The following is a 14,004-nucleotide window of genomic DNA, read 5'->3' as shown; positions in this document are numbered from 1 at the left end:
AAAGAAAGGCACCACCTCCAAGTAACTCAGGAGGTAGACGGTAATGGCGGGGACTCTGGTAACTCTCAGCTCTGGTAACACACAAAAACTGTGGGACAGTCACCCCAACTCACTGCACAGTCTGCCTATGGTGGGTTGTGGTTTTTTCCCAAAAGCAAGAAATATAAAATTTGAAGTTCAGATTAAGAACTACAAAACTATAGGGTGCCCAGAAGAAGTGGCTCATTCTTTATTGTTATTTATAGGATCCAATTTTTAAAATCCAGTTTTAAAAATAAGCACTGAGTTATGTTATTATAAGGTAGGCAAGTGATTCCCCTTCATGAAAAGTCTGAACGGGTAATATTTTAGAAAAGAGGCAATGAGAGTACTTCCATTTGGGTTCAAGTAAGAGGCTTTTCATAAAGATTTTGGAATCGAAGGGCTCCATGTTTGGGATTTGTCACCTAACATCTCCATTGTTCAGAAAGCCTGACCAGGAGAAACCAAACCCACACCAACCCACTGGGCCTTAATCCATACCTCTTTTCCTTTAGTAGAATTTCACTTCTACTAAAGTAAGTTTTACTTACTTCTACTAGTACAGAGTGGAAGAAAAGGAAACCCCAAACCCTAACAGGTAAAAGCAAATCAAACACACACTCTACACAGATAAAAGTTTCACAAAAGCCAGCTGAAGTAATCCAGAGCTAACCGGGCTCCAGCAGGTTTTCAATGGAGTGACCTGTTATGTGACACAAACAAAGGGGATTCCTAAGTCACGGCCGGGTTCAGTGACCGCTGTGACACGTACACAGGTCTGGACTGATTCTGCCAAGACCGCCAGCTGGGAGGACAGGACGCCCTCTCCCGTGCTTCTCGGCTTGAGCGCACGGCCCACCCGAAGTGCGGTGCTGGCAGATGTGCCGCAAAGACATCGTGACGAGAAATTTTCACGAGGGACTGGCTCCAAGGTGGGTGGCTCAACTACCTTGGTGTAAGAGAATCCAGGTAATTGGCCTAAGTCACTTTTCCAGACACCATTTCACTCTCAAAGGCACACAGTAGCATCAGGCCAATTAAAAAGTCTCCTTACCTAAGACTCGCAATCGCTCAGCTCCGACTACCACCTCGTTGTTATCGGCAGAGAAGAGCAATTTCCCAGAAACGGTCTTTACTTCAAACTTTTGGCCATAAGCTTCTACAGCTTTTGGACCTGGAAGGGAGAGAGGGAGGGTACATTAGTCTCATTGCACTCAATTACAAAGAGCTTGTCATAGAGCGTAGGCATCTGACAAGATTATATTGGACTTTAATGCACGTGGATTGGTTTTCAGAGGCCAACCACGAAAATCAGTCTCAGGACTTGAGCTGTGTCTTGTCAGTTACCTTTTATCATATGCTCTTGGGCTATGATTTTCAAGACCATCATGTCCTTCCTCCAAACTAATGCTTGAATGACATTCCCTGAGCTAACCGCCAAATTACCATCAAATACTTGTAGATTTTGGCTTGAATATATCAAGGCATGGAAGGCTCACCACCTCTTGAAGCAACTGGCATACCTTGGGCCAGCCCCAACTGTTGTACAGGGGGCCTTTAAATTTACCCGGACTCTGTCTCACTCTGCACCCTTGACCCACCAGCTCCTCTTGACACCAGACAAGTTATATTTCCTCAGTGCAGAGACCATTTCCTGGCAGGAAAGGTTATAGCATCTTACAATTACCTGCCTAAGAAAGTTGATGAATCTTTTATGCTAGAATTTCATTCACAAAAAAATAAATTTTACAGCATTTGTCACATGACAACAGATACTATTCTCAAAGGTGGAGCTATAGACACATAACAAAGATGTGGCCCCTGATCCCATGGCACCTGTCCTCTGATGGAGACACATGGATGCAAGTTTAAACATGTATAAATAAATATATAACTGCAGAGAGCTTGGGGCACTATGGAAAAAATAAAACAGGTTAATGTGTTAGAATTCCAAAAAAAAAGAAAGGAAACAAGTCAGTCCATCTGCGCTGGAGCCAGCTGAACACATGGTGTTCATTAGAATAACCTGGGCGTGCCAGCCCCCCCACAAAGGACCCAGCTCAGATGCAAAGGGATTTATCTTTTGGTCTAGAGATTCATACAGAAGAAACTTTGGGGTTAGGGTCCAGAAATTTTATATTTAACCAGAATTTTCCAGGAGATTCTGATATAGAATTTTCCTTTCCTTCTAGTTATTAATAAAAAGTAGTAACAAAGAGTCCTCCCATCTTCCAGGCAGAAATGACCAGGGACACCCCTGCAGTTGAACAAACTGGGTTTAGTGGTCATTGCAAGGAGGGGGGACATGCCACGGGGAGCCACGCGAGGCATGTTGGTATTAAGGAAGATTTCTGACAGTATCTGGCCTTATATTAGGTTATGACCCTTTTGGGCAGGGTTTAAGGAAGTAAGACTTTGCTTTGGATTAGATGCTGTCAGGAAGTGGGAGTAATTTTATGATTGGTACCCTAATAAATCTTTTTCTAGAAGTAGGGAAGACCAGAACAATGTTAGAACTGTAATGAGTAAAGAAACAAGTCATATTAGCTAGGACAGAGGAATGTTTGGCCATTTTTGTGGATTGGATAAATGTTTTCATTCTGTTTGAGCTGTCTTTGTTTTTGTTCTGTCTTTACCCTTCATGGCCACCAAATGGCCTTGTCTGGCATTGGTGTTCTGTGAAATAATTTATGGTCCAACAGGAGAACACCAAGGCTTGGCTGACAGCCCCCAGCCAGCCCCTGGGTGTCTGGGGCTGCTTTCCCTCTTGTCAAGGCTGTCAGTCTAAGCATCAGAGGACAAGAATTACATCCCAACTCATTTTCTGGTGATGTGACTCTGTGCAAGTCATTGCATCTTTCTTCTTCTTTTTAACCCTCACCTGAGGATATGTGTATTAATTTGAGAGAGAGAGAAACATCAATCAATTGCCTCCTGTACTTGCCCTGACTGGGAATTGAACCCGTGACCTTTTGCTGTATGGGATGATGCTCCAACCAACTGAGCCTCCTGGCCAGGGGATTTCCTGCATCCATAAAATTGTACGGTCATCCTATTGTGTCTACCTCATAGAAAGGTTAAAATGATCAAATTCTACACTTTATAAAAAGAACTCTGTAGGCCGAAAAAGTACTGTGAAATGTAGGGGAACTGCTCTTGTGATTATTGTCATCGTTGTGACCATGACCATGGGCAGGTCTCTAGTGCAGTGGCCACAACACAGTGAAAAGAATTAACGTCGAGAACCTCTCAGTGCACTTGCCTCCTTCACATAATCACATCAACTTGGAGCCCTGATGGCTTGTCAGAAATCCGCACCAGCCCTCTGATAAAAGGAAGGGCGTGGGAAAGGCTTCTTCACGAGTGGGGAGTAGAAACAGCAGACGTAGCACAGGATTTCCCAATGACATGGGAGCTGGGTGTATCTTCTCTCACCGCCTTCGTGCCGAAGGTGAGAAGAGCACGTGGCAAAGGTTGAGAGCTCCCTCACGGTCCTCAGGTGAGCTAATGGCACGTCTGGGTCTGGAGCTGAGCTTTCCTAATTGTTCCGCGGAAGCAAAGGGATGGGTATTTGTCTAGGAAGGAGAAGGGAGCTGCAGTCCACATGAGTAGCTTTGGGGAGGATGAGGGGCAGTGGAAAGCTGGAGAGAAGGACGAGAGAGAGAGGTCCAGGAAGAACAGAGATGTGGACGTGGACTTGGGGTGGGTTGTCCGGGAAGGGCTAAGATGTGGCTGTCTTCCCGGTGACACCCAAACCTTCCGGGAAATCTGTATTCCTTGTCAATGTTTCGGGGTTGTTGCCTTTTTTTCAGGCTGGTGATTCGGGATCAGGAGGTAAAGCAGGGCTACTGAAAGAATAAATGAATGAATGACCTTGGAATGGGCACAAGTGAGCCCAGTCTGCGCACTCTGGATCCAGTCAGGCAGTGAAGTGGTGGCATGACTGGGGAACCCAAACTCTTGGACTTTGCTTTCACACACCGAGGCGGTACATGAAGCCAGGACGCTGAGGCATCGAGAGCGCCTGCCTCTGTGTAAACCGAGTTTACTCTGCACTCATGCACGGCGGCGGGTGGGACACACAGGAGAGCGTACTGGAGAGGCAGACAGCGGAGAACACGAGACACAATGAACTTCTCTTGCTTTCCAGGGCTGCTCAGAATACAGAGTGGAATTCACCAAGGGCCAGAACCATTTGGGTGTATACAGCTCATTAATTGGGAGTTTTAGCCAAAACCCCCTAGAGGCTGCTGGGTGCCTGGTACAGACGGGCTTGTGCTTTTCTCAGTTTGACCCGGGGCTGCCCAACCTCCGAGCCCATGGTGAGATGTTAAAAAAAAAAAACGAAAACAAAATGATTCCAGAGAGAAATGTAAATGGAACTGGGGACTGCTCAGGAGGTCCCCTGGTGAACCCACTGTCCCCTCTCTGGGAGAAAAAAAAGAAATCCTTACTCAGTTCCCTGTACTCTCCAGTTAATCCCCCTCTGTGCCTGGTAGTCTGTGTGTGAAGCACCTCATCCATTAATCTGTTTAACAGGGGGACCTGGAATCCAACAGGAGGCCTCAGCAGTGTCCCAGTCCCGCCGCTGCCACCAACATGGGAGCTGGAAAGGCCTGTCTGGTCTACCCAGCCTGATTCCTTTCCCCAGCTCCCTGGATACTAGGTGCCTTCCCCACTCTGGCAAGATGCTATGGAAGGTTGCACCACAATTTTATTCTTGCAGGGCAGAAAGTTTCCTGTCTAGACCCACTCCGGGGCTGATACTAAATCAGCAGCAGTCTGAGTCAAACAGTGCATCTGCAGTCTAGCCTGGGAACTTAACTACCATTTAAAACACTGTTTCATGTGACAAGGTTACCTGAATTGTTAATATTGGCATTTCTTCCGGCCTTTGGAGACATTCTGTAGGTAAACTGGGAGTTCTTGAATCCTCTGGATTGCCTCAGTAAACCTAGCCTCTGGGACGACAGGAGTCGTTTGCTCACGAGTAAGTTCGCTTACAAGAAACTGTCTCCTGGAACTGTGCATCCACCACGTGCAGGCACATGTGGAGAAACAGAGCGCCCTGAAGGAGAACTTTAGGGGTAGCTGTGTGTGTGTGTGCGGGAGAATGCTCAGAGTTACATTTTGAACACATCCGCTCTCTTTAGAAATCATCTTGAAAGGCTCTTGCAGGCTAGTGTTACAATGGTTTTTTGCTCATCTCAGGCTAATATTTGCTGCCTTGTGCCTTGCCTTAAGAGTTATGTGGAGGTTTGTCAGCTCCTCAGAGGGTCTGACTTGGGCAGAGGAGACAGCAAAACAGAAGACAGGGAAAAAGGGAGGCAAGAGAGAGAAAAGAGAGAGAATGGGGAGATTAGGAGGAAGAAAGAAGGAGGAGAGAGCCCCAGCCAGGTGGTTGAGTTGGTTGGAGCATCGGCCCATGCACCAAAAGGTTACGGGTTCAATCCCCAGTTAGGGTATCTCTAGGTTGTGGGTTCGATCCCCAGTCAGGGAATGTACGGGAGGCAACCAATCAATGTCTCTCTCTCCTTCCTCTCTCTCTGAAATCAATAAACATATCCTTGGGTGGGGATTTAACAATAAAAAGGGATGGGCAGAGAGAAAGAGGAGAGGGAAGAGAAAGGGAAGAAAGAGAGAAGGGGAAGAAGGAGAGAGAGAATGGGGTCATGGTGGGTGGGTGGGGAAATGGGAAGACTGGGGAGCGGGAGAAGGATGGGGAGAGACTGAGTCTTTGCTGAAGAATAGTCATCTGGACAGTTCCAGCTTTATCAAAACAAAAGCTCTCAAGTAAACCAAATCTCCCCCTGCAAACAAATGGCAAATGATCAACAGGCTACATAAGTTCCTTCTGAATGTGGAACTCTGGGAGCTGGAGGTTGGGTTTATTCCCCACCTGGAGGCAATTTTCACACACGCCACTTAAATCACTGCTTACCGAAGCTGTTTATTTAATTATTTAGCACGGTGACTGTGGGCCAGATGTTCTATAAGCACCGCCGACAATGCACTCGCAGGCCAGAACAACATGTTTACGAACTGTTCCTTCCAACCCCGAGCTCTCCACTGGTGGTAGATGGTCCAAGTCACCCCTGGGCCGTGGGTCCCCAGACACCCACATGCAGGGCTCCTGCAGGGCAGACAGCAGGCCTGGGCACCAAGGCACCTGTTTCCCCGAGACGTGCGCATTCATGGGGCTGCAGATGTTTCAGTCACAGTAACGCTTCAGGGCATTTGGGCAACTGGCTTCTCAAAACGTCCATCTGCATACTTTCCTCTCAGCCCGGAAGCCAAGCAAATGGCTTTTTCTGTCTGGAAGTATAGCAGTGCCATTGGACATACACCCCTTGTCCTTTCCACTGTGGGGTGCCTGCTGGTTCCTGTTTACTGGTGCTCGTAACAACCGAGGGGGCGCTGGCTGTACCATGGCCACGAGGCCCTTGCTTATCACTGTAATAAGCATTGCCATGACCAACCTGCTGTACGAAAAGGAACCGCACAAACATATTCAGTGGGGGTACATCTGCGTCTTGCAGGTGAGTTAGGCTTGAAGTCAGCACGTACAGCAAACATGGCTGGATTCACACTACCATTAAAAACCCTTTTTACACCTCATAAAGTGTGGCACGCATGCCTTTGTGGACATTGTGCTCTCTCTCGGTTAATCCAACACAGTCAGCTTTTCCTCCAGCCTCGGAGCAGAGAGCTTCTCTGTGGCTGAGCACCAGAGGAAGCAGCTGGCTTGTGTTTAGGGGCAGTGCTGCATGAAAAATAGCTTATTCCCCCTTAAACAAATATCAGTGGGTTTGCATAAGTTAAACGTGTGTCTGTGAAGACACACTGCGCTTTGGTGGGATTGTGAAACGCGGGCTACCTTCTCCTTCTCCCCACTGTAACATGTGCTAGCAGACATTTCTTCCTTTAGTTCACGTCTTGTTACATTCAAGTTTTGGTTCTACATTTTCCGAGTGCTTAGTGTGGACTGGGCACTGCTGAGATTTTTCTTCTCTCACCTGTTATCAGCTGAGTTAGCACTTTAGTCTGGTCATTGAGAATGTTCACGGTCACATTTCTGGCTGATTTGAAGTACAGGGCGTTACCCTGTAATGAGAAAATAAGAGAGACACATGAAAATGACAGCAGATTCAGAAATGAAAAACTGATGTTAGGCGAGTTCTAACTGATGTCTTTATTTAAAAACTGCAAGTATTTCACGGTCCCCACATATGGGATAATTAATTGGCATTCGTCCAAAATGGATTTCCTCCAAAGAAATACACAGATAAATACATACTTAACACAGATTTCCCTAACACACACACACACACACACACACACCTGCACCCGCGAGGCTGAATCAGAGATAACCAGGCTACACAGAGCCCTTTAATGTTGGTTAGCATTGCGTGGAATGATCGGATATGACAGACAACCTCCTAATCTCACCTTTCCTAATTTATAATTTGTCCAAGGGAACCATGCAGATCCTTGACGGAGAGCAGAAAGCTTGTGTAAGGTAGCTGATGCCCACCCTTGCGGCACGTCCACCGGCTGTGAGGGCCCAGTGCCCCTGAGCGAGATGGGACTCTCCTGGTGGAGCTGTTTGCCCCACAGGTGCACAGCACCCAGGTGACCTGGCGTCTTCCCACAAGCCTCTGCCTCCCCTTCCTCCCTGTTCTGGTTTCCAGATCTCTTTTCCTTCAGGCGTTCTGTGCCTTCACCCCACATTCCTGTTATCAAAAAGGCCACCTGATCCCTTCCCACTGTGGCAGACCTTTCTGAGAATGACTCAGAGCAGGGGTTGGCATACTTCTTCTGCACTGGGTCAGACAGTAAGCACTTTGGGCTTTGTGGGAGGTGCAGTCTCCTTGGTAACTACTCAGCTGCTGATGGCTGTTTTGGTACAAAACAGCCACAGACAGTACATAGACAAAAGAGTATGGCTGCATTCCCATGACACTTTATTCATAAACAGTGACATTTAAAAATTTAAATTTAATGTACTCTTCTGTGTCATAAAGTATTCCCCACCCCTAGTCATTTAAAAATGTAAAAATGATTCCACATGAGAATGGGCATAGGGTTGGCATGAGCCCACAGGGCATAGTCCACCACCCTCTGGCTTAGAGTTCTCCCCTTCCCTAGTACACGAAAGCCAAAAGCTAAAGGATGGGCAAAAGGAACGTGGGCAGTCATTCCCATCTCCCTAAGCCTTTGACACCACGTGGCGCATATGTGCCTGAAGATCCAGTAACCCCGTGTCCACTGAGTCCCAAACACAGAAGAGCCATTGTCTTAAGCCTCATCTTTACTTGGGAAGTCTTATGTCCCAATAAGGACAGTGAGAGGCACACAATGAACACCAGGCAGGGAACGGCAGGGGGATTAGGGAGCTACGGACCCAGTGTGGGGGACTTCCCTGAACTTCACAGCACAAGAGCTGTGGAGTGGGAAGCAAAGGGGATGTTACTGCTTGAGCCGAGCTTTGAAAAGAACACAGATACGGCTTTTTCACGATGCAGTGAAAAAAGGAGGTTGTGGAGGTAGGGTGGCTGTAGGGCTGACTGTCTCATATCTTTTCTTTCTAGAACTGGCAGGTGTAGGACCGGATTAGTGAGCCCAGCCTCATGCCTGCAGTTGGCAGGGCTGTCCGGACAAGCAGCCAATGTCACGGCCCGAGGTGGTTTCCACTGGTGAGTGAGGGGATGGGTAGCCAACGCCAAGGCATTTTCCATAGATAAATGGTCTGGGGTTACAGTCTCTCTCACCCAAGGTCAACTGCTACAAAGGATAACCGACGACTGAGGTGCACTCAGGCCCTGAATCACCAGCTGACCTTGGTGGGAGCTGCTGTCCCAGAGCTGGGGGAAGATGATGACCTCGGCCACATCAGGAATACATTCACTAATTCACGGATTCCCTAATCTCCCACAACGGCTTCAAGGGGACATTTTGCCTGATGAAAAAAGTTGTTTTTTTTAAAACTGGGTCAGAGACGAAGAAATGCATTAAATCTAAGATTGACATAGGTTTTCTTCTGTCAATTAGGAAACAAAGGTCAGCCAGATATAGTTCCTCTGGCATTACTTCTGGTGGTATTTAACAGATGTACTTATGACTTAAAAACAATTTAAGAAATGTGAGAATTCAGAGCTTGGAACCTGGACAGGAGGTTAGATGTTGCTAGTAGTGAATGTTCTAACATTTCTCTTTGCAGATTCAGCAAGCTGACGCCGCAGAGAGAAGAGCAACCTGGAGGCAGAGATCTGGCTCAGTTGCATTGCCATTGACCAGAGTGCGGGCTTGGGAAAATCGCTTCGTGGTTTTGCGGCTCGTTCTATGCAATCTCTGCCGTCAGCACACTCACAGCTCACGCGGCCGAGTGCTCACTCTGTTCCACGTGTGCAGGAGAAACCCGGACTCAGCCCATCTCGTCTCCAGTCTCTACCACTTCCTAGCTGGGTAACTTTGGGCATGTTACTTAATTGTGCCAAGCTTCAGTTTCTTGGTCTGTAGGACGGTGCAAACAGTAATTATTATTCAATCATCAAAATACACATATGATTACAATTATTAAATACATGGTTCAGTGAGTGCCAGGCACATGGTAAGTCTTCCGAAGGTGTTATGGTAAGGGGACAGGAGGAAAGGGGGGTGTGGTGACAGAGATGGGGGGAGGGGAAGAGAGGGGAAGGACACAGCGGGACAAGTAAGGAAGACCCTCCTTTGCACTACCTACCCTCACGACCCATCTGTGCGGTAAGTCAGGGGCTTCTTACATGCCCAGCACTCTCTGTTTATATTTCGAAGGCTCTCCCTATATCTTGCTGCCTCACCATTATCTTTCAAATCCCAGTGTCTTCAAATGCCCCTGCTGGCTCTTAATATTATTCAAATGATTCTACTGTGGAAAAAAAAAAAACCCAAAACTAACAGCTCTGATCAAGTTTTACACCAAGAGACAAAAAAACCCCACTACTCCTTTTGATTACCACGTCAAATATAATTTAGCATTAATTGTTCTAATATACTAACTTCCTGGGAAACAGTCTTTGCTACATCAGGGTTTAAAAAAAGAACCTTGTGCTAGCCTGGGACACAGTACTGTAATCCTCTAAAATACCTGATAACAGAAAGATGACCAGGGAAACAAGCCTTAACCAGGTAACAAATGTGAGGAGCCTCGCAAGGCATCCAGGTAGCGCGATTCTATTGGGCTCTCTGGTTCTGCTTACTGAGACAAGACCAGGAAAGTACAAGCCAAGCCGAGCATCCCTGGAGTCCCCAGGTATTAGAAGAAGTCAAGGAAACACCCCCTCTCCTATCTGAGGAGAAGTTGAATCTGCCCTCTCAGCTTCTTCTCCTTCCCATGTGCCCCTCCGGCTCACCACGGCAGCCTCTGGGTCTGGGGGGTAATTTCTGCCGCAGGAGATCCTCCTCTGTGGTCGGTGACATTCACTACTCACCTCAAGCAACCATGCAGGACAGGGGGTCTGGGGGGGACTGCCTGGCAGAAAGGAGTCTGGCAGACCTGAGGCTGCTGAGGCACATCAGAGTCAGCCCTCGATTCTCCTGGGCCCGGGGTGAGGCTGCCTGGCAGGCCCGGAACAGAGACATTACATCACCTCTCCCACGGAGGGAGAGGAGGGTAGTCCACATCAGCACTCTCCCCTAACGGCTATGGCACGCAGCGTCTGGATGGAGAAGAATCCCGGTCACATCTGTTTCTCTAAAGTGGAGCAGAGTCAAACCTTTTCTTGATGACTCCAGACCAGGGGCCCCTAACCTCCAGGTCACAGACCGGTTCTGGTCCGGGCCTATTAGGAACCAGGACGCACAGTAGGAGATGAGCCTGAATGTAATGTGCTTGAATCATCCCCAAACCACTCCCCCATCCCCCGACCCCCAGTCCTTGGAAAAATCCTCTTCCACGAAACCGGCCCCTGGTGCCAAAACGGTTGGGGGCCGCATTCACCAAAGTGGACGTTGTTTGCCCTCCACGCCCTCTGGGGGCATCTGACTGTATGCATGTGGCAGTTTGAATACAAAATGGCTCTGTCTTGTGCACATTTTAAAATTATTATATCTGCGTTTTAAAAAATGTATTTTTTACTCTTATATCAAAACAGTACTTGTAAACGTCAACCACTACAAAACTTCTGTCAAAGGGCAGCAGGTCCTACCTCTCACCACTGTAAGTCCTTTCAACCTGCTAGTGTGGGCCAGAAGGGGGTGCTCTGATAAATCCAACAGAAAGTAACCTCACAGGACCATCTGATCATTAATTCCTACCTGGGCAAGTCACAGTGGGTGGTCAGGCCCCAGGTCTGTAACTTCTGCAGTAAAAGGTTTAAGCAAGCCCTGTCCATTCACCTTGCAAAACTAGGTCAACTCACCTTGAAATGTCAGAGGTAATCCTCTTTCCCATACCCCTTGGGGACACAATTGCCCTCAGGAGAGCACAGAATCTTGCTAACTATCCTGTACCTTGCTTCGTCCCCCCTTCGTGGGATCTTTCATTCCCTCCTTAGTTACAAAGGTACAAAAGAAACTGCGAAACTGTCATTCTCTGGAGCACTGGAGATCTTGCTTCCCAGAAATGTCGTCACTTTTGGCTCAAAACAACTCTTATAAAAATTCTCCACAGGTTTGGATGTTTCTTACGTCAACGCCAGGAAACTCCCCCGTGGCCCAAAATATGCTTCCCTGTGCTCTCTTGATTTATCAACTTTAGACACTGTCCACTGCGTTTCTGCCATGGTGTAGGCTCCTTGCAGCTTTGGTTAAATCAATATTTGGAATCTACATTTCTGGGATCGTTATGTTGTCCACAGCTGAGTCAAGCAGTGTTCTTTACACGGCCTTTTTCTTTCCTGAGTGTTTTTTTTTTTCTGTTCCTGAAGTCAATAAATGTTTCATTTTTAGAAAAATGCTTTTATTTCCTAGGTTTTTGTTCTCCTAATATCCAATCCTGTTTCTTTAGGTTCTGCTTTCTGGGAAATACCCTCAACTTTAAGTTCCAATCTTTCTGCTGATTTTCTTTTAACTTCCACTATCATACTTTTAATTTTTAAGAGCTTTTTCTTGTTCTTTGAACCTTCCTTTCTATACTATCCCTTCCTTGTTTGACTGATGCACTATACTCTCTTACACAGGAATAAAAGAGCTGGTTGGCAGCTCCATATATTAGAGTGGTAAAACTCACCATAGCGTACAGCGGTAGGGATTCGGCTAATTCAACGGAGAACCCCCAAATCTGTGGTCAGTCAGCACCTGTGGGCGAGTTTCATCAAAGAGGAATTCTCTAACTCCTGACAGAAGGTGGTGGGTGCAACTTTAGATAGAAGACTTCCGAGGGGCAGAGGAGAAGGGGGCTGGGCCTTTTGCTCTTCAGGGAGAGACTTTCAATTAAACCTGTTGCACTGATTCATTCCTAACTTCATCTGTGTCTAATGTCAAGAGCCCAGAGGTCCTCGGGCTAAACCTTCTAGAAAATATCTTCCTATTTTCTGCGAGGCCGGGAAGAGGTACTTGCTTACTTGCGTCACCCGAGGACAGAACGAGAGTCTGCTTGGTCTTTATGCAGATTTTCCATGTCCTCTCTCTCAGTCCCATTCCAGGTTGCATTATGACTTTTGTGGGCGCTAGGTACTTTCCCTAAAATGTCTCATGGACAAGTGGCCCTGGTCTCCTCACTAGATACAGTGGCTTTCAATCCAACGGGGACATCTGACTGTCATCTCCCCACTTCCCATCATTTCCTCTCCATCACTTTCTCTCTGACCATGTAAATTTATTTCTTTTCAATTTTGTTCTCCACTTTCTGTCTTTTTCGGGGGGGTTTAAATGGAGCAGGGACCTATCATTTCTCAATGTGATCAGTCTGTTTGCCTCTAGAGCAACTTCACACCACTGCCTTCTTAAGAGGAAAGCAGACTAAGGTGGTAAGTCAAGAATAGGGAGAGTTTCCGGCCCAGGACCCAAGAGCTTCTGTTAAGCATTTTATATACACTCGCTGAGTACCTAGAACATGGTACACACTGTCCTAGGCCCTGCAGAGTGGAAAAGATAAGACCTGTATCTTTGAGAAGCTCCTTGCCCAGGGGAGACTGAGGCAACACAAAATTACCATAACAACAAAGTGACATAGCTTCAGTTGAGATCTGTGGTGTTGCTGTGAGGTCTGAAAAAAGCACTGTGTCAAGTGCCAGGCACAGGGGCTACCAAAACACTGACGCTTTATAAACTCTAACAAAAAGCAAGTAAAACACACTTGGAGGACTCCTTAGAAAGCAGCTGATTCTAAGACTGGGGCAAGATATATAAAAGATGAGCCTGGAGCATCTTTTAGTGTCAGAAAGGAAGAAAGAGCTTAGAAAACAAATAAAGAAACAAACAGAAAAACATCCCACGATTAGCGGGAGTGTCAAAGGGACACAGGAAACAACCGAAAGAGCTCCCAAAGCCGGAACAAGCTGAACACCAAAATAAGAAATGCAGCACTGAATTATAACACAAACCATTAGATAAATGTCCATGAACCCACACTGATAACAATAAATACATCTCCCATGAAGACGAATTCCAAACAATTTTCATATTTAATTCCCTACCCTTAAAGGTGGGCTGTACACAGTGACTTCCTTCCCAGGAGTCCAGCCTGGAGGGGGTGGGAGGGGGTGGGAGGGGGTGTGGCAACTTCACCATGGAGAAATCTGACAAACACCAGCTCAGCCAGGTGATCAAGGCCAGTGTCAAAAATGGCGAGGCACGTTAACTGTGTGCACCCCTGATGTATGTGCAGAAAGCGACACCTGACCGCTGTGGTCCTCCTCTGCAAGACCCAGGACCCCCTTCCAATAATAAGAAAAAAATCAAGAAAGGCTTAATTGAGGGCTGTTTTGCAAAATACCTGACCAAGACTCATCAAAGTTGGAAAGGTCATCAAAATTAAGGGAAATCTGAAACACTGTCACGACC

General features: G+C 47.0%; 1 protein-coding gene across 4 annotated transcripts in view; it reads right to left on the bottom strand.

Annotated features, from left to right (window-relative positions):
- The window catches only part of SGCD (sarcoglycan delta), a 775,801-nt gene that overhangs the window by 123,556 nt on the left and 638,241 nt on the right, over positions 1 to 14,004 (bottom strand). For all 4 annotated transcript variants that reach the window (XM_045185073.3, XM_045185075.3, XM_045185074.2 and 1 more), the window contains 2 exons: positions 7,038 to 7,125; positions 1,076 to 1,195 (listed from right to left, as the gene is read on the bottom strand). In XM_045185073.3, the coding sequence (XP_045041008.2) occupies positions 1,076 to 1,195; positions 7,038 to 7,125 (208 nt within the window). The remainder of the gene's footprint in view (positions 1 to 1,075; positions 1,196 to 7,037; positions 7,126 to 14,004) is intronic.

The sequence above is a fragment of the Desmodus rotundus genome, chromosome 6 (assembly GCF_022682495.2).
Source record: "Desmodus rotundus isolate HL8 chromosome 6, HLdesRot8A.1, whole genome shotgun sequence".
Lineage (NCBI taxonomy): Eukaryota > Metazoa > Chordata > Mammalia > Chiroptera > Phyllostomidae > Desmodus > Desmodus rotundus.
The sequence above is the reverse complement of the archived record's forward strand: the minus strand, read 5'-3'. Positions and strand labels throughout refer to the sequence as shown.